The sequence below is a fragment of the Nanorana parkeri genome, unplaced genomic scaffold (genome assembly GCF_000935625.1).
Source record: "Nanorana parkeri isolate BGI_ZX_2015 unplaced genomic scaffold, ASM93562v1 scaffold75, whole genome shotgun sequence".
Lineage (NCBI taxonomy): Eukaryota > Metazoa > Chordata > Amphibia > Anura > Dicroglossidae > Nanorana > Nanorana parkeri.
In genome coordinates this window covers 322381-341358 of record NW_017306343.1, presented here as the reverse complement: position 1 = coordinate 341358, position 18978 = coordinate 322381, and the positions used below count along the sequence as shown (strand labels likewise).

Here is an 18978-nt window from a genome sequence, read left to right as displayed (position 1 = left end):
TTATTTATTTATTTTTATTTTTAGTGTATATTAGGGATTATATAAGATTAATTATTTAACTGTAGTTTTATTTTCTAGGGTTTAGTGGATCACGAGTGGCCTGTTCAATAACTTGTTTGTTAAATTAAATAATTTAAATTAAATTAGATTAAGATAAATAAATTATACTGAATTATACTACCAACCTGGGTTAAATTATGGTTCACAAGTGGTACGGTCAATAACTTGTTTGTTAAACTAAATTTAATTTATACCACCGCCCTGGAAGAAGTTACAACCGCCCTGGTTAAACTTCAATTGTATAAACGCCAATTTTTTAACGCCACTTAGCCACAGGCACTTTGTTCCCAAGCCCTGTGTGAGCAAGCTCAAAATGAGTGATGCACTAGTTTATAATACACCTGCTCAATGAGAGACACCTGAGCTCAATTAACCCCTCCCCCTAACAAGAGCACTGCAACCTGAGGGGGAAAAAAAAAAAAGGGAACAGTTTAAAAAAACTGACAGAAAAGGAAAAATAGTTTTTAAATACTAAAAAAGGATCTAAAAAGGAAGGGAGACAACAAGTATTCAAAAAATCAAGCACTCAATATATCCCAAACAGTTCAAATCCAAATTTTTTACGCCACTTAGTTCCCAGGCAATTTGTTCTCCAAGCCCTGTGTGAGCAACTCTACACTATATAGTATATTAATATTACCAAACTACCCTTAAGTGTTTGAGGGAAAAAAAAATGACATTTTGGATGTTTATGCATGTGGCTTAATCTGCACAATGCAAACATTTGGCTATTTAATAGGCCTGTGTCGACAGTATTTGTCCTTGTGTAAAAAGGAATCAGCTAGGCATCAGTTTGAAACACTTGTGAGATCATTAAAAATTAACTTATAGGTGCATTTGATGTGTCTTCTGACCTGCAGTTGACCTGGTCCAGGCAGGTTTTGCATTCCCATAGGCTTGTATGGGACTGCAAAACTCATCTGATGCAATTAAAAGTCTGTTTTCTCAGGGTGAAAGGCAAAATATAAGTGACAATAGAAACAGTTATATGATACATACACAGGCATTGCACAGACTATAAATCCATTTGGGCCATATATAAGCAAATACTGATCTTATAGGGAAGTTCTTAACACATAGGAAAATTATTTTGACTAAAACAACCCAGTATGGCAGATAATCAACCCATATATGGCCATCTTATGTACAGGTTTTGTCAAAATAATGAAAAGTATCCAGGATATTTTTGTTTATTTTTGTTATTATTGTACAAAACAATTACACCGCCTAAGAGCTTGAGGTTGTGTGTCAGTGCACAGCTTATCTATGCACATGGATTAAAAGGTGAAGATTCATTTCTGGAGTGTGGCTCTTTTTCTGACATGTGGATTTGTATTATTATGTTAAAAAATGGGAAAATGTTCAGCAATATGCATGGATTTGGATAGAGCCTCTGCTTCAATATAGCAAAGAGGGCTAAGCATCCTACATTAATGTGTTCCATAATAGTTTCTACTAAATGTATTCCAAGTACATTAAAATAGGAAGAAGAGCTAAGGCAGAAATGGAAGTGGCTGGACTGATTATGTTTTTCATTTGGTCTGGGAACATCTTGTAATAACCAGTATAAAGTCTAGCCAAAGCAACAGCAGTGCAAACCTGCTCAACTTACACCTCTATTAACATATTTTTTTTCTGTTATATGCTTAATGGACATGCATAAAAAAGTATGTTTATTAGATGACTGTGCTGGGACTTGACAAGGACCTTCCTGGTAAAAAAAAAGAGGCTGAAAAACATTACAATAGTAGAAATAATGGTAAATAGAGATAAACTGTGCTAGGAATCAAATAACACTCTAAGAGCAGCTGTGCTTAGTAGGTGAGTAAACCCTAAATAGGAAAAGAGAAAAATAGCACTGCGCTTCAACAAACTCAAAATATATTCCTAAAATGTGAGAAAAATGTTATAAATTGTGCAATTATCAGTAGAAATAAACCTGCATACAAAGCATGAAACAGTTTCCTACTTTCGCTGAAGAGACAGATTTTAGCTGCCATTTGTATTGGATAATTCTGATTTGGAATTATCTAAGCGGTAATTAACGAAGGGGTAAGTGTTTACATTTCAAGGAGTAAGCAATGCAGAGTTCAAAGGACAGTAGTAAGTAATGCAGACCTCAGAGGTCAGTAACAATTAACACAGAGTGCAGGGATCAGTAGTATTTTTTTGATTGTTATGCCACACTCAACATGCACCCTATAAGATCTCCATAGATGGAAAATCAACCATCTGATTACACCAGTTGTAATAATACCTATAGACTAAAAGAACACATCATGTTGTTTTCATATAACTTTTTAGGAAGATATGATTTTTGGAAATTAACACTCCATTGTATTTTTTTATTTGTTCTATCCACTAAATACAGTACATGCTATTACATACAGTATACAATATCTGAAAAAAACCTTAACAAACATCAAAATGACTACAATAAACAGTACTGCACACATTAGTACATTTTGGTACTGGGTTATTTTTCTAGTCTTTAAGATGGACTGCAGGTAGCTATTTTTATAACAGCCTAACTCTGTTAGATGAAAAAGAGCATTTAGGAGCGAACTGGGCAAAAGTTTATACTGGACCTTTTGTTAGATGTAAAAATCTGTGAAAAGACTCAGTTTAGCAGAAAGGCTCTCAAGCCATGTTTAACGTGTGAAACTGGTCAGATCTCTACATCTCTATCTGTGTCTGCAAGTTAATATATTATTATGAGCATACTCTCACTCTGTGCTCATTGTCTTCTTAGTTATATCTATTGACTGTGAGTTTAACATTTAACCAGTATGGTGATATATAGGAAAGGATAAAGCATTTATTTTCTGTTCAATGTCACTGAGGACAGGGATTACATAAAATATTTCTCTCAAATCTAATATTAGTGTTAGGTGAAATTAAACTTAGTATACACAAGTTTCAGATGTAGAAATGCTTCACAAAGTTTCCTATTGGAACAGTAGAGTTGTTGCCAGTGCATACTGGGCACTAGGTAGTGGTTGGCATTAAAGAGAAACGTATGCTTTTTTGCAATGTGTAAAATGTTGTATGCTGCAAAATCTGTGGAATGTTTCTGCTGCTGTATGTAACAGTTAGTTTAGATGGTCAAAACAGACTAATACTGATTTGTTGGTCAATAATCGATGCACTGTTTAAAACATCTTACATAGACCCACAAGGTGTCTCTTCATCATACACCAGACAAAGTCTTTATGATGAAAACCATTATGAGAGTGCTTGGATAAAAGCATGTTTTTATATGTGCTGGATCCTATAGTGCTATGGGCACTAGTAACATGTGAGTTTAATTGTTTTTTTCTTTGGATACATTTTAATTCTTGGATTTTTTAAGCATTGGACACTGATTTTGACGTTTTAAACATTGTTTGTTTATTTATTCCATCGGAATGAATTTTAGTGGTTCTAATTGATTTTTGTATTTTGGTTAGACTGGTTTTATCTATACTTGTTTATGAAGCTAGTCCTGTTTTATACTTATATATTATATTAGCTTCCATACTGACCTCGCCAGAATCAATTATAGCTTATTCTTTTGCTCATACAGCTACCTTTAGCGCTTTGTTTCTTTTGATCATTTTAATAAACAAGTCTGCACTATAAGAAGTTTCTACCTTGTTTTCCGAGGAGTCTAAAAAGTGGTCAATGCCATTTACTATTTCCAACATTGTGGAAATCAGATGTCATCATTTCTTTTGGCATTTTAGCGTACAATTTTATTTGTTTTATTCATGTATGTTTTTATAAGACTGACTTTTACCAAGAGTGAGTGCAGTTCTGCTAAGTAGAAAGTATTTTTTATAAGTGACATGTTATAAGCAAATATTGTTGCCCCATGGTATTTAAATCATACACTGAATATCCTGTTTTAGAAAAAACTTACACATGCTGATAAGATTTCATTAAGGGCAGGTTCACAGACTGCATTCCAGACCAGACAAAATGAGATATGCAGTATTTATCTGGTCTGGTCTGGAACACACGGCGCTGGTGTGAACAGAGGCCAGAAATAGCATAGGAATACATTAGGATGCATTTTGGTTCCAGAAAAAATCTGGTCAAGAGAGCTAAGGGTCTGGAGATGGTCTGCATGTGGTGTGAATGGGCCCCCTACATGCAGATCATCTCCAGACCAGATCAGATTGTTACCGAACCCAAAATTCATCCTAATGTATCCCTATGTTATTTCTGGCCTCTGTTGGCACCAGTACGGTCCGTTCCAGACCAGACCAGAAAAATACGGCATGTCTCATATTCCGGACCAGAACTGGTCCGGAAAATGGTGTGAACCTGCCCTTAGGGTTGATTCGCCCCAGTGCTGCTCTGTGCACTTATTTCCTTTTCATGGATGGGCTCAGTTCACACCATCATGTTATGGTCATGTGCACTGAAAAAAGTACTGCATACAGTTCTTTTTTTCAGTGCAGCATGCTGCAACGTGGTACAACTGCATCATACCATATTGTGCCCTTAGAACTTAATGAAATGTCCCTTGTGACATTTCAGAAATGTTCTATCAAAAAAGGTAAACAGTGCAATGTGCTTGGATCAGCGCATTAGCACTGTGACTGGTAACGCACACCAGCAGCTGTGCGTTGTAGTGGAGCTGTTGGTGTGAAGGCAGTCTAAGGATGATTCATCTATTTTTATTTTTTTCAGTACTCAAACTATATGTCTTTTCTATTTTATTTATTTGGGTAAATGTAATAAAAATTATTACTATATATAAACTTAATTTATATTCAACACATGCATCAATATAATGCTAGAGACCTGTGAAGACAAGATAGAAGACATACTGCTCTCACTTCTTTTAAGAAATGACAACTAATGAGTTAATGCAGGCATTAAAAAGCATACAGGCAATGCTGGGCTTTCTTTTTAAAAGCCTAACTTGCTTTGCATACTTATTGTAATGGATACACCATGTAATACATGCTAGTTAAAAAACAAATATACAAAAAATTAACAAATTAAATAAACATCAGTTTATGCATTTTAAACATAAAAGAAAAAAAATTGATACAATTGTTTTTCCTTTAACCCTTTCGCTGCCAACACCATATCCCACAGGTTGCTGGCAGCACCCCCTCTAAACAGACTCCTGGTAACTCTGATTAGCTGTGTAAAGACAACGATCGGCTTTATACTGAAAGTGATTCCAGCGGTTGAGCCAGTAACAAAAATTTTAAAACATAAATAAAGTAGAATAAAATAATTGTAAAAATACCCCAAAAAAGTTATAGTCTGCTACCTTCTTGAATGCCTGCAAACTAATGTAAACATGCTTCCGGTGTGCCTAGTACAAAACTGACGATTGCGCTACACATGCTAGGTATTGCTGCATGTGCCAGAGTGAAATAATTCTAGGGCCAATATTCATGGTTAACTCTAAACTAATTACCTGTTCATGCTTTTAAAGTGTTGCCTATGGACTATTTGGGGTAATGTATTTTGTTGCTGTTTCACGGGCACACTCATTTTTTAAGCATGGCATGTTGGGTATCTATTTACTTAGCATAACCTTATATTTTATATTTTACAAAAGAAATGGGTATCATGTTGTGTTTTAAAATTAACTTAAGCATAATTTTTACTTAAATTTTGGATTTGATAAAGAGTTGTGCTAATATCATGGGACATTATAGCATGTGTGCAAAAAAACACCTTGGCAGCAAAAGGGTTAAGACACTAAACTAGGCAATCTACAAAGGCAACTAAGCCAGCACTTCTAATTATATGCATATTTGGACACTTGACTTGCATTAAGGGCTTTTTATTGTGTATATTAGCACACATTTGTCTTCAGTAAGCCTAAATGTGGGTCTGAAATGAATTGCAAGATGCTTATTAGAATGTGTCATACATAAATGAAAAAAATTTAACTGCACAGCAAACTCTCTTATGGGAAGAATCTGCTCTCCTTTCTCCCACAAATCACTAGAAGTATATAGACAAACAAGCATTAATTGGATCATTAAATCAGATGATGGTCATCAAGTATAGTTTAATTCACCAGTGATGTTTATATCTATTGTATATACTTTATGAGGAATAGCAAATATTCTAAATTAATTTACAACTTAATGTAAAGTGGGTTAGTTCATGATTATATGCTGTAGTGCAGTAGCTTAAATTTCCATAGCAACATAATAAATGACAGAGTGCACAAGTTGCAAATAATTCAATTTCTGTAGAGTAATGAATAAGGGAACATTGCTATAAAATAATATTTAGTCTTGCTGTCTTCACTATAAACCCGTTCCAATGACTTACATTTGATACTGAAATAATTTAACAAAGTATTTTACATTTCTGCCCAATTCCAGTTTTTAGATGACTGTTCTTGTACAACTTTAATTTAACTACTGTACAGAGTATGCCATTTTGTAGTACCTTTAACATCTAGTGATAATGAAAGCCAACTTTAGGCTTGCATAGTTGAACTAAAAAGAGTGCCAATTCCTTAAGAACAATTTAGCTAAAGAAGCTACTTGTCAGACCTAGGGCTCTTATAATAATTTAATACAGAATATTCACTTTATTAATACAAAAACTCCAGCACCACTATCTAAAAACCCCCAAAGTTAAAAAGATTTTGACAATGTTGTCAATAAAAACACAAACTCACTCTTTCACCAGTTGTCATCTAAATTCATAATGAGTAAATAAAGAATTACTTTGGTACCAGTAGAATTAGCACTATAGCTTGCATATTTGAAGCCTGTACAGTTGTTTTATTGACCACCTCAATCCCAACATGTTACATCCCCTTTCTGTCCAGGTGATTCTCCAGTTTTCAGTGCAGTGGTAGCTTGTCTGACAGTTACTTGGTCATGCAATAGTCTACCCAAATTAATCTTCCGCTCCCAGCCGCCTAGGAGAGAAACACTGCTTTTTCTTTTTTTTTCTTTATTCCGACACGGAGCCGTGTCAGAATAGAAAAAAAAATGCCCATAGGAATGCATTGCTAGATTCCTATTGGCTATTTCAATTTGCAATAGCCAATAGTAAACTAGCATTGCACCCGCCCGCTGCTGCAGTTCTCCATCAGGTCCATCAGCAGAGGGCGGGTACAATGCTAGTTTACTATTGGCTATTTAGTTGGACTGTGTTGACACCGGGCCTTCCCATCGCCCCTGGATCTGATGCCCTAAACAGTGCGCTCCCCACCCCTGCAGGCTGGCATCCGTAGTCAGAGTGACCCAGGTACCGAGCCCCAGAGGCAGCCCTTGAGAGAGGCACGGGGAAACTTTCCACCAGCACAAATTGTCTAGCATTGGTGAAGGCATAATGATCCTCTGGCCCAATGCTACGTGGTTCCATTGCTGCAGAAAACACGTTTGGAACTGCCGCATGTGCCACCCCGCCCACTGTACCACTGGGATACAAGAGGACAACATCCCTGGCCTGCAAGGCCTGTAAGATGATGACCTTGGTGACACAGTCCTCCACCCCACCACCCTACTTCTATTTAGCAGTTGTCCCAGAGTATTTATCTCTTATTAACTCCTTCCTTTGGACCCCCATTTCAAAATATGATGGGCCAAATACTGCTGAATGGAATGTTAAGCTTTTTCACTGGGAAAAATTAAAACCCTTTTAAGACATGCATGCCAAATTTGATATGCAAGTTGATTAGATTCACAAATTAATAGGTTCAATTAAATAATTATGATTATGGCTACAAGGGCAGCATTTACTTTGAAGCAAATGAGCTTACATTTGCATTTACCAAAGTTTTGCTGTATCTGCAATATAAAATAAAAGGCAACAGCAACATTAGCTACAAAGGAGAGATAATATATTGTTTTAACCCATACAAAGAAGTGGTGCTGTTACAAAACAATTCTCAATACTAAGACTGCATTTTTAAGCTTAAAAATAAATGCTTGAATATTACCATTTATTTCACATGCTCTTACTTGTTCATTTATGAGAATTGACAATAAAAACAATGTTACTTCCCTAAGGGTCCCCACACACCTTACGATTATCGTACGATAATCGCGGGAAATCCGGCGATCGTACGATGATCGTAAGGTGTGTGGAAGCCGTGCGACCTCTACTACTGTAAGGTCGCACGACTTTAAACTTACGGACATGTTCGAAAACCCGCCGAGCATCGTACGATGTTCGGCGGGTTTGTGGCATGTCCGTGCGATAACAGCCGTACGGGCCGGTGTGCGCAAGCGCACACTGCCCGTTCGGCATTGCGGTCATCGGAAGCCCGCCCCTCAGGGGGCGTGGCTTGAGATCATCGCAAGTACGATCTGCCTATGCAACATAGGCAGATCGTACGTTTTTTTAAGTACCTTACAACCATCACAAGACAGAAGTCTTGCGATGGTTGTAAGGTGTGTGCCCAGCCTAAGGCACCAGCATCCTGTAAATGCCATATAAACATGAACACCCGGGTCAGCTGAGAATTATTAATTCCTATGGCGAGTAGCAGTTTAGATGCAGCCAGCATGAGTAAATTGAGTAAAACATATTTACAACAATAAGGTTGACATGTTATTGCAAACAAGTCCTATTTTTTTTAATTTTCGTTGCACATAATTGAGTATTCTTTGGAAAGTAAATGTACTTCACCTTATTCTCTAAGCTAAGTGAAAATTCACCTTGCAAAGTAAACATGTTCTACTGCTTTGGTAAATCAACCTCAACGGGATTCATTTACTAGAGTTGAAATCCTTAACTCGATAAATTGTAGCTGTGTTCACTTTGAATACTCAATTAAAATAAACAGGACTTTGCTTCTTACCTAACTGGATAGTTAAAGTAAATCTTCACTGAATTTATTGCATGACGATCCTCAATTCCTTTAGTAAATCAGCCTCATTGCTGCACCTCAATATTTAACAGAAGGGTGACAAAAAAAATCCTGTATGCAACATTTGTGAAACACTGCTTTGACATTTTGAGGGGAATTAAATAAATAAGTGTCTCATACAAACGTTATTTCGACTTTGTCTCAACTGGGGCACAGCTAATCAGCTTTAAAAGGCTAAGTTTAGCTTTTATACCATGTTTCATGTTACACCCATATTCAGGGTGTAACATGAAACATTGGCACCCCTCTACCCCCCATCCCTTCCCCTATTTACCTGAATTGAGGAATTCTTCTCCCAGCAGACTGCTGCTGTTTTTTTAATCTGGTGTGGTTGTGTGTGGCTCCATTCACAGATTTTTTTAAAGGATTCCTAAATGGATAAATTACAAGTCCCATCTACCTCCATAGCAGAGAGACTTGCAGTTCTCAACAGAATATAAGTGCAGTGATATCACCACTTTTGTAGTCCATTGACAATTTTTCGCATTTCTGTAGCTCAGGGTTAGGCAACCACAGTAATCCAGATGTTGTGGAGCTACAAGTCACATGAGGCATTGCAGTCACACAGGCATTATTTCCAGAGGCAGAAGCATAATGGGATTTGTAGTTTTACTAAAGCTGGAGTGCAGCAGTTGTCTACCCCTGCTGTAGCTGAAAGCCCATATCTTAGTATGGATAGGGACTTGAGAAAGGGTCTGCAGGAGCCAGAACATTGCAGCCATGATCCACAGTGAGCAAAACCATTTATATAATTAACAGGCAAAAAAGTTAGCAACTTAAGTTGATAAGGTTATTGCTACAGCTAACATTTCAGATACAATGCATGTTTTTGATACAACAGAAATGGTTTAATGTGTGCTTTAACAATATTTTTTTAGGGAGCGCTGGAACACCAGTTACTTACAATGAAAATGGAGATGCTCCTGGCCGTTATGACATTTATCAGTACCAAATAATAAACAAGACAGCAGAATACAAGGTCATTGGACATTGGACAAACCAATTACACCTTATTGTAAGTATTGTGTGTAATATATTTTTCTGCACAGTTCTGACTTGTCTTTACTGATATAGTATAAATAACAATATATATTTGATATTTTGTTAGTAAGCTGGCTAGCTTGCTAACATGCATCAACACAAAGCATTGCAATGCACATTATTACCGTATATACTCGAGTATAAGCCGTCCCGGATATAAGCTGAGGTACCTAATTTTACCAAAAAAAACTGGGAAAAAGTATTGACCCGAATATAAGCCGAGGGTGGGAAATGAGGCAGCTACTGGTAGATAGATACCAATAAAATTACATTAATATTTATTTAAAAGAAAAATAATGGTCATCTGGCAGTCTCCGGCCACCTAAATTAGGACCCGGAGACTGCCAGATGACCCCGCTCGGAGCGCCGCACACCGGAGCAGCAGTGACGCGAAGCTCGGCGAGGTAAGTAAGATGACACCTGGCGCTGACTCGAGTATAAGCCAAGGGGGGCACTTTTCACCCAAAAAAATGGGCTGAAAATCTCGGCTTATACTCGAGTATATACGGTACATGCATTTTGTGTGTGAACCCAAACTAACGGTACTAAAAAAAATTTGCCTGCAGGATTATTTAATGAGTTTCCATTGAAGACAATCTGGTATTACTAGTTCACTATCCCAAGGGAGCTGGCAATTTTTGAAAGACAAATATCCATGCAGGATAAAAAAGGTAGACGTTCTACTTTTCTATGTCTCTGCAGGGTCATCTTTCAGTAGTGACCAAGTGACCAGCAATGAAATAATTCCTTTGTGAGCTTCACCTCTTATCCATTTCTAAAACTAAGAGTCAAAGGAAGAACAAATGTACGAAAACAAATATATATTACACCTTAAATACAGTTAGTAACACAGAAAATAAAATAGGAAAAATATAAGAAAATGCATTGAACAAACCAATTTCTTTGGCACTGAATGAAAAAGAAGACATAAAATGAAATGGGACATAAAGATAAGAAACATATTAACACAGTGCTAAACAGATTTCAGTGCTATCAGCTTTATCTGCTTTACAGACTGATTATATTTGTTATGATAATTTTACTGTCATCTGAAATATTGATTCTAGGTAATGTTGGGGCTATTATTCCTAATGGTTATTTTTTATTTAGAGAAGTTAAACCTTCCTTGGCCCATTCCTGAGCAGACGCCTTTTCTTTCTATTTAATAATGTATTATTATTTTCGTTCAAATTATTTTTATTGTGTTTCAAGTTTTAACAGATAAGATGAAACAACGAGCATAACAAGATGTACAAAAAATAGTGCATATATTACGCACAGAGGGGTAAACCTGTGCAAATAACATGAACAAACCATTAACAATACAGCCATCATTAGTATCGGAATACACCAAACAAAAACAACCTCAATAGGGGGAAATCTCGACTTGAAGAGACAAAAGATCAAGGGACTTAAACGGGGAAAAAAATAGGAGGGGAAGAGGTGGAAGAGAAGGAAAAGGAGAGAACTAATATGGGAAGGGCAGACAAAGTACTGGAGGGGGGTGGTCTCGCCCACTCGGTCCGTGCTAAGTAAAAGGCCAACTTAGACAGGGCCATAGTAAGAGGAAGTTCCTCTGGAAGTCAGGTGAAAAAAAGTGGTCTAAACAGGGAGTCCAGATGGCAGCAAGCATGTAATTTAAAGGTACTCTCCCAACCAACATGTTTTGAAAACTTGTTTTCTTTTCTTTAGTACCTATCCTCCAGGGCACTGCCCAGCTCACCATTTAGTTTGTTTGTCAGTGCTTTTAGCTTAGAAAATAAGCAATCATAATTTAAAAGATAAATCTCCTATTGACTTCAATGGGGTTAGGACTCAGCATCTGAACTTAAAGGAGAATTATGGTGAGATACACTCTTCCCCATAATTAGAGCCAATGTCTGACACTGTATCTGTCACACGTGGGCTCTAAAGATCGTTAAACAAGCAATCCGATCGCTCATTACCTGACCAGCAGAAAGTGGTGATTGTCAGGATTCCCCCCTCCCCTCTCTATTGCTCTAAAGGTGCATAGACAAAAGACGTGTGACCATACAGTAGAAACGGTCACACACCTTCCATACACCTGACGATTATCATACAATAATCGCGGGAAATCCCGCGATCGTACGAAAATCGGCAGGTGTATGGAAGGTGTGCAACCGTTTCTACTGTATGGTCGCACGTCTTTTGTCTCACGAGCATGTTTGAAAACCCGCCGAGAATCGTACGATTTTCGGTGGGTTTGTAGCCTGCTCGTAAGACAAATGCCACACAGGCCGGTGTGCGCAAGCACACACTGACCGTTAAGCATTGGAGTCATCGAAAGCCCGCCCCTCAGCAGGGCGGGCTTGCGATGATCGCAAGTACGATCTGCCTGTCCAAGATGGGCAGATCGTACATTTTTTACTTACCTTACAACCATTGCAAGACGGAAGTCTTGCGATGGTTGTAAGGTGTATGGCCAGCTTAACGCTGACTGGAGGGACGGGGAGAGGCAGGCTCTGCCTCTAGAGAGGTAGAGCCAGCTGTCAATCAGCCAGCAGTGTTAATGCCAAAAATATTGTCAGGATCCATCCCAGCTGCACCACACTCTGCGCTGTCAGTATATAGCGGGCAATAGCATGATATAGTAATAATCAAAAATCACTGCGCTGGGAATGAGTGACTCGAAATCTAAATAACTAAATAGACCAGCAGCAACTTTGTGTATAAGTGAGTCTATTATGTGGCAAATAAGTTGCGCTCGGTCTAGTTGTGAATGGATGTGAAAGTGCTCTCTCAAAACCCAAAGGGGGAGATCACCTTCAGATAACAAAATAAATTTTAAATATAAAGTAGATGTCTCCACTAGTGATAGTGAACTAATGTTTGAAGATGCAGAACTCAACCCGGTGGTACTCGAGTGTATTGTATGTGTGTCGTGGGTTTTAACTGGCTAAACAAATCAGTTATATTGAAAACATCCGTAAAGGCATAATCATAAAGCAATAATATGTGAGAAAACAGTGAATAAAAGCACCTATATATAAAATCCAGTAAATAGTTAAACAACAAGTGATACGTAATAAAAACGAAAACGAAAAAATAAAAATAAAATAAAAATAAATATAAATATAAAAAATAAAATAAAAAATAAATAAAAATATAAAAAAATAATAAAGTGCAGCCCAGTGCGTGTTAGTTCCTCTCAAAACGGGAACTACAGGGTTAATAGGCTCAAATCCAAATATCCTAAACAGTCATTTCAGAGAAATTGCGGTTTGCAAAAAACAGTAATTACTTTCCTTATTTCCGTAATGTCTGAGTGGAAAGTTTATTCGTTCAACTGAGGGTTCCTCAGGAATATTCACAGGGATCCATATCAGACCACCCAATGGTCCAGAGATTCTCGAACAAGACTGTGGTTATAGTGATCCGGCACACTCTTTTCTCTCCAGATCTGTTTTTCTCCTATGACGGGTTTCCTAAAGACTCGCCGCCCGACTGGCGGCAAAGACCTGTAGAAAAAAGCTCCCAGGGGAAAACAAAAAAAGAAGGCAGGACCTTCTAAGTGTAGTAATTTAAAAAGGTTTATTTCTTTTCTTGAAAAATAAGTAGATTGCACTTACAAGATAAATGATATAATCAAGCTTAAAATCGTTTAAAAGGATGTCGGCTTTGGGTCACAGGAGGCCATAGTTCCCTTTTATGCTGGCTCCGCCCAGCTGTCAGAAGCAAGCTTCGGCTTTCAGCACTGCTCAGCTGAGCCGAGGCATATGCGTTCGGCTCGACTGAGCCGCTTGGCCAAGTTCGGGAGCTGTACGGGCTATAGTGAATAGCCCGTACAGCAGCCCTTCAGTTCTACTGATCCAAAGGGGTCCTGGTGCCGAAGCTAGCCGAAGGATCGGCCAAAGCTACGGCTAGATCCTTCGGCTGCTTGGTGAATAGACCCCTATATGTTAGCATTTGATACAGTACAATAGCACAGGTGTGGTGATGTTAAACTTTACTATTGTATCTAGTTTTTAGCAGCCCATTCCAGCTCAGGTCATCTTTACATTTTTGTTTCTTAAAGGGACCCTTATATTTTATTGCTTATATCATAACCCTTACAGGCCAATTCCCTGTATTATTCTGATGACAGTCCATGTAGCTGCTTTTCCCTTTAACTACCACTGAGAAAATGATGGATAATGTTTTAACTACACATAACAGTATACTTATTTCTGTTTCACTTTTGATACGTGGAGAGCATTGCCTTTTACTGGTGAAATATGCAAGAGTCTTAAGTGGAAATGATCACTTTGATTGCCTCATAGGAAAAGCTTCTGTGTGTTTTGAAATACCTTGGCTGAGCTATAGCTTAGAACTCCACGCAGGCTGCAATCCCCTTTGGGAATGGCTCAGGTGTTCAAAAGCACCACATGATAAGGTCTATTCATATGATTTCCCTCACTGCTAAAATCATTGTCGGTGGGAAGGGGAAGTACATTGGATGTATTTTTTTAATACTGAAGTTCTCCTCTAGAGTTTAGCTCACAGGTTTTACAGGCCAAATGAGTATGCTATAAGAAACAGTTCAAGAGGCTGAAAAAATACAGATTCAGCGGATCAAGAATAGATACTTTAGTGGAAGTTAAATTAAATCTGAAATTTGTTTTTCATAGTTTCACCTTCTTGGATAATGTGTTTTAAAAATTACCACATGTTGAAAATAAAGCATTTTATGAAGCAATTGAATAGAGGTGCAAAGGTAAAACACTTATAAAAAGCAACATAAAACACATTATTTTTCAGTTCAGTAAACCTCTGCTATGAATGGAATATGTTTGAAGCAGGCTTGAAATCCTGTTTGTTTTAGACAGACAGTGAAATAAAAGGTTTTTAAACTCCTTGCAGATAGGAAAGTTCAATGTATTGTACAATAATTCTCTTGTCATAGCCATCTGCACCAAAGGATTTCTTACCTTAATATACTCTGCTAAGCTACTTAAATATTTAAGCACATTCCATTTGTTATTGGAAAGCAATTCCTGATAGTGTTATCATATTCACTACATTAGTGCTGGAAGAAGGAAGCATACGCTTATGTTTACTGTAGCTATATATTTAAAAGTACTGGTTCACGGTTTCCCTATGAAATGTGTGTTCTGTGTGTGCTCATAAAATTCTATCTGCAGAAATACCTCAGAGTGCGAACATTTGAGTGATTATAGTTATATTGATTCTTTGCTGGTGTCTTTATATGTGTTGGTATATAATATGTGTTGGTATATTGGTATATAATATGTGCATATATTTTTCATCATACATATTTTACAGAATGCATAATATGCTAATATGTAAATGTGAATTTTGTATACTGTGTTGAGACAACATTCCCCTTAAGGTTTCATTTGCTATGGAGTTTGACTTTGCTACACCAGCAATTGTTCAGTGACCAAGAATGCTTTTTTTAATCTAAATATCTGTTGATTTTATAACTATACCAGGAAGAATTCAAAAATAAAAGAGGATGTTTAAAAGTGACAATCAAAAGAAAGTAATTGGTCAAAAGAAACAAAAAACTATAATTTAGGGAAAATTTCCCACAAAACTGTCCTACCAGAATTTGTGAACATTGTAAAATAGGATACATAATTTACTTAGGGATCTATTCACAAAGCTGCCGAATGATCTAGCCGTAGCTTCGGCTGATCCTTCAGCTAGCTTCGGCTCCAGGACCCATTCGGTTCAGTAGAACCGAAAGGCTGCTGTACGGTCTATTCACTATAGCCTGTACAGCTCCCGGAGTTGGCCGAGGGGCTGAGTCGAGCCGAAGGCATATGCTTTGGCTCGACTGAGCCAAGGTGAAAGCCGAAGCTGGTAACCAGGGGACGCTGTTCTGTCATTAGGATGAGAGCTCAGCAGAGTCAGCTTTCATATCACCGCTGGCTCCGACAAGCTCTCATTGTAATGAAAGCTGGTCCCAGCCAATAGAAAACAGTTGCGCGGTGCAATAGAAAACTGTTGGGCGGAGCTAACTGTCACTGCTAGCTCCGTCCAATCATTTTCTATTTCTTTTTCTACTTTTTTAAACAGAGGTACCGAGCAGAATAGCCGAGTCGAATGCCGCTCTGCATTAAAAAATAAAGCGGCATTCGGCTATTCACTCACTGCTGTTCGGCCCCTATGGGAATAGGCCGAACAGCAGCGAGTAGCCTGCAGGAGGTTTGGCTCATCCAATCCAGATGTTGGATCAGCTGAGTCGAACTCCTTCTGCACTTCAGGTCGGCTGAACATGCTGAGCATGGCTGATGTATGGCTGATTTTAGCCGATATACGGCTGAAATCAGCTGTACAAGCCTGAAGTGAATAGCTGAACAGCATTCGTCTCACTTCACCTGGGATGGGTTATTCACTCGGCTGCCTTCGGCAGCTTTGTGAATAACCCCCTTAGTGATGGCCGTGTGCAGATGCGTGTTTTAGAGCTCCTAAGCGTGCCATGAGAACAACAGCATATAACTGAATTTCTACTACTTCTCTTTCGTTGGCCAGGAGGCAGGACATAGAAGTCTTTTTCCTGAAGGCCAACAGCTCACACTCTACTCAGCGGGGATCTAAGGTGGCACTGGGTAAGGAGAAATGAGCTTCCTCGCCCCCACCATCTCCAGAATCTCTGCACAAACTAGTGGAGGGAGGGAATCCCCAGTGACGATGATGGGGATGAGATGGCCATACCTGCCTCACTTCACAAATACTTTGCGCTTTTGCCGACCAAATCGGACATAGCAGCCATATTTGATAAATTGGAATTGGCTCACAAGCAGGATATGTCTGAGCTGCGGGAAGGTCTCCAGTCCTTTCATCAACAATTGGACATCATTGAATTGATCGTGCCTGCAATCTCATCTGCAATGGAGGAACTACAGCAATCTGCACAACAACAACAAACCTTTATTCATACTATGTGATCACATATAGATGACCTGGAGGATAGGAGCCGGCACAATAATATCAGGTTGTGGTGCATCATGGAAGCAACAGGCCCCTGCAACCTTTAGAGACACAGTGTTAGGCATCTTCAACACCCTGCTCAATCGCCCTGTCACTGAACATATTGAATTGGACAGAGTACACCGCATGCCTGGCTTTCGCAATCCGAATATGCAACCCCCCAGAGATGTTCTTTGCAGAGTTTATTACTTTGCAGTTAAGGAAGAAATAATGACCAAAGCTTAATCTGTCGGCACACTGGACTTTGATGGTGCATAGGTTTCTCTGTTGCCGAATCTTTCTAGACGGACACTGGTAAAGCGAAGAAACCTTCGTCTCCTCACTAAAGTGTTGCAGGACATGGGCCTGCCGTATCACTTGCAACAGCAAAAAGTTTCCCAGCACACTCACCAGCCAGCATGCAAAAAAACTTGTCTACCGCTAAGGTTAAAAACAGAGGTTTAGATACACGTCTTCTGCAGAATATGTGAAAGCCTCACTGCCTCATCAAGGCACCTCCATGTAGTGCGGTCCTAACTCCAACCTGTGATAGTCTCCATCTTGGAGCACATGCCGCAAAAGATAAAATTGGGTGCAGGTTTGCCAGGAGGAAGCCCAACCCCCTTTAAAGGCACAGGGACGCACCAGGGACCCCGCACATTACAACGGCAGCTGAGACCCCCAATGTGTCAATGCACCAAATCAGTCAAGCAAAACAAATGGCAAACGCACTCATCAAGTTATTACCAGCTTTAAAGCGAGGTGCACTTGGAAGGGCTTTTTGCTTGCCGTATCACTTGGGTTACCCATTTTCACTGTAAGTCTGGAAGAGTGGTCAGCCTCTCATCTTCTGGCAACCCTCTTATTTGACAGCCTTCAGTAAGGCCTTAGATCTGCCATCGTTTTCTCGAGGTGCAATGATGCTCTTTGACCTACTCCACATTGATCTCTATCGTTCTAGCAAACTACAGTTGTTGTTATTAATTGAGCCCTATGGCAGCTTTGAACGGTGCTTTGTAATTACTATGTTTGTTGCCTGAACGACTTACCACCTACTTGGAGAGTTTTTTTTTTCTTGGGGGCATACCTCTCATTGCTCCACTTCACTTCAACATTCTACTATTATTGCTTCTAATTGAGCCATACAGCAGCACTGACCTGTGCATTACAGTTATTACATTTGCTGTTGAGTGTTTGCAGCCTGTTTGGTGAGACTCATCTCAGAGACCAACTACACGTTGATCAACATCACTTTAACAACCTTTTATTATTGTTACTGTCTGAGCCCTATGGCAGTATCGACCTGTGCATTGCAGTTTCTACATTTATTGGCTGAATTGTGTGCCTCCCATTTGGAGAGACTGCAAACTTTTGTGACATGTTTGCCTTTGGTGCCCACTTGTTTCTTGTGTATGGATACCTTCTTCTCATGGTCTACTGATGTAGAGACTTCTACTTTCTAGAGACTGTTATCTTTATTGGCCTTTTGTGATTGGCTGGTCTACATATGTATATTGTTGCTTTTCCAGTTTTCAGAGGTTGACACTTTTCACAGTTATTTACTTTATAACCATTTATTTGAACCATATTGTCTTGATTTGCTATGTTCATTCACTGCCTTAACCTGACTTGCATTGATACCTGGTCCTGGTCGCCTCCTATGATTACATTTTTGCAGTTCGGCCTTGATTGATGTGTATTATTGTGGGATTAGTCAAAGTTTATTGGGATTTGAGATGTTTATTTATATGTGTTACTTTAACTATATTCCTATTGACCCCAATGTCTATATTTACTTCTTCCCCTTTTATCCCTCCACTTTCCCCCTTCCTCTTTCCTAACTCCATATTCCTACTTCCTCTCGTCCCCTTCTTTTCTCCTTCTATCCTTCCCCCTCCTACCTCTTTCCCCTTCCACCCACCCTCTCCCCGCACTTTTTACCTTTCCCCCTTCCTCTCACCTTTTCCCCCTTTCATCCTCTCCTTTTCTTTTTTCTATTCCCCTCTATTTCTGTGTGAGTTGTCGGTGTTCTCTCTTCCCCTTTCTTTCCCTCCTTCCATCCTCCCCCTCCACCCACCCTTTCCTTT

General features: G+C 38.8%; 1 protein-coding gene across 1 annotated transcript in view; it reads left to right on the top strand.

Moving 5' to 3' along the window:
- LOC108804841 (metabotropic glutamate receptor 8-like) overlaps positions 1–18978 on the top strand; it is a 786696-nt gene that overhangs the window by 678135 nt on the left and 89583 nt on the right. Inside the window, exon 8 of the mRNA XM_018576745.1 lies at positions 9793–9929. Coding sequence (XP_018432247.1) covers positions 9793–9929 — 137 coding nt within the window. The remainder of the gene's footprint in view (positions 1–9792; positions 9930–18978) is intronic.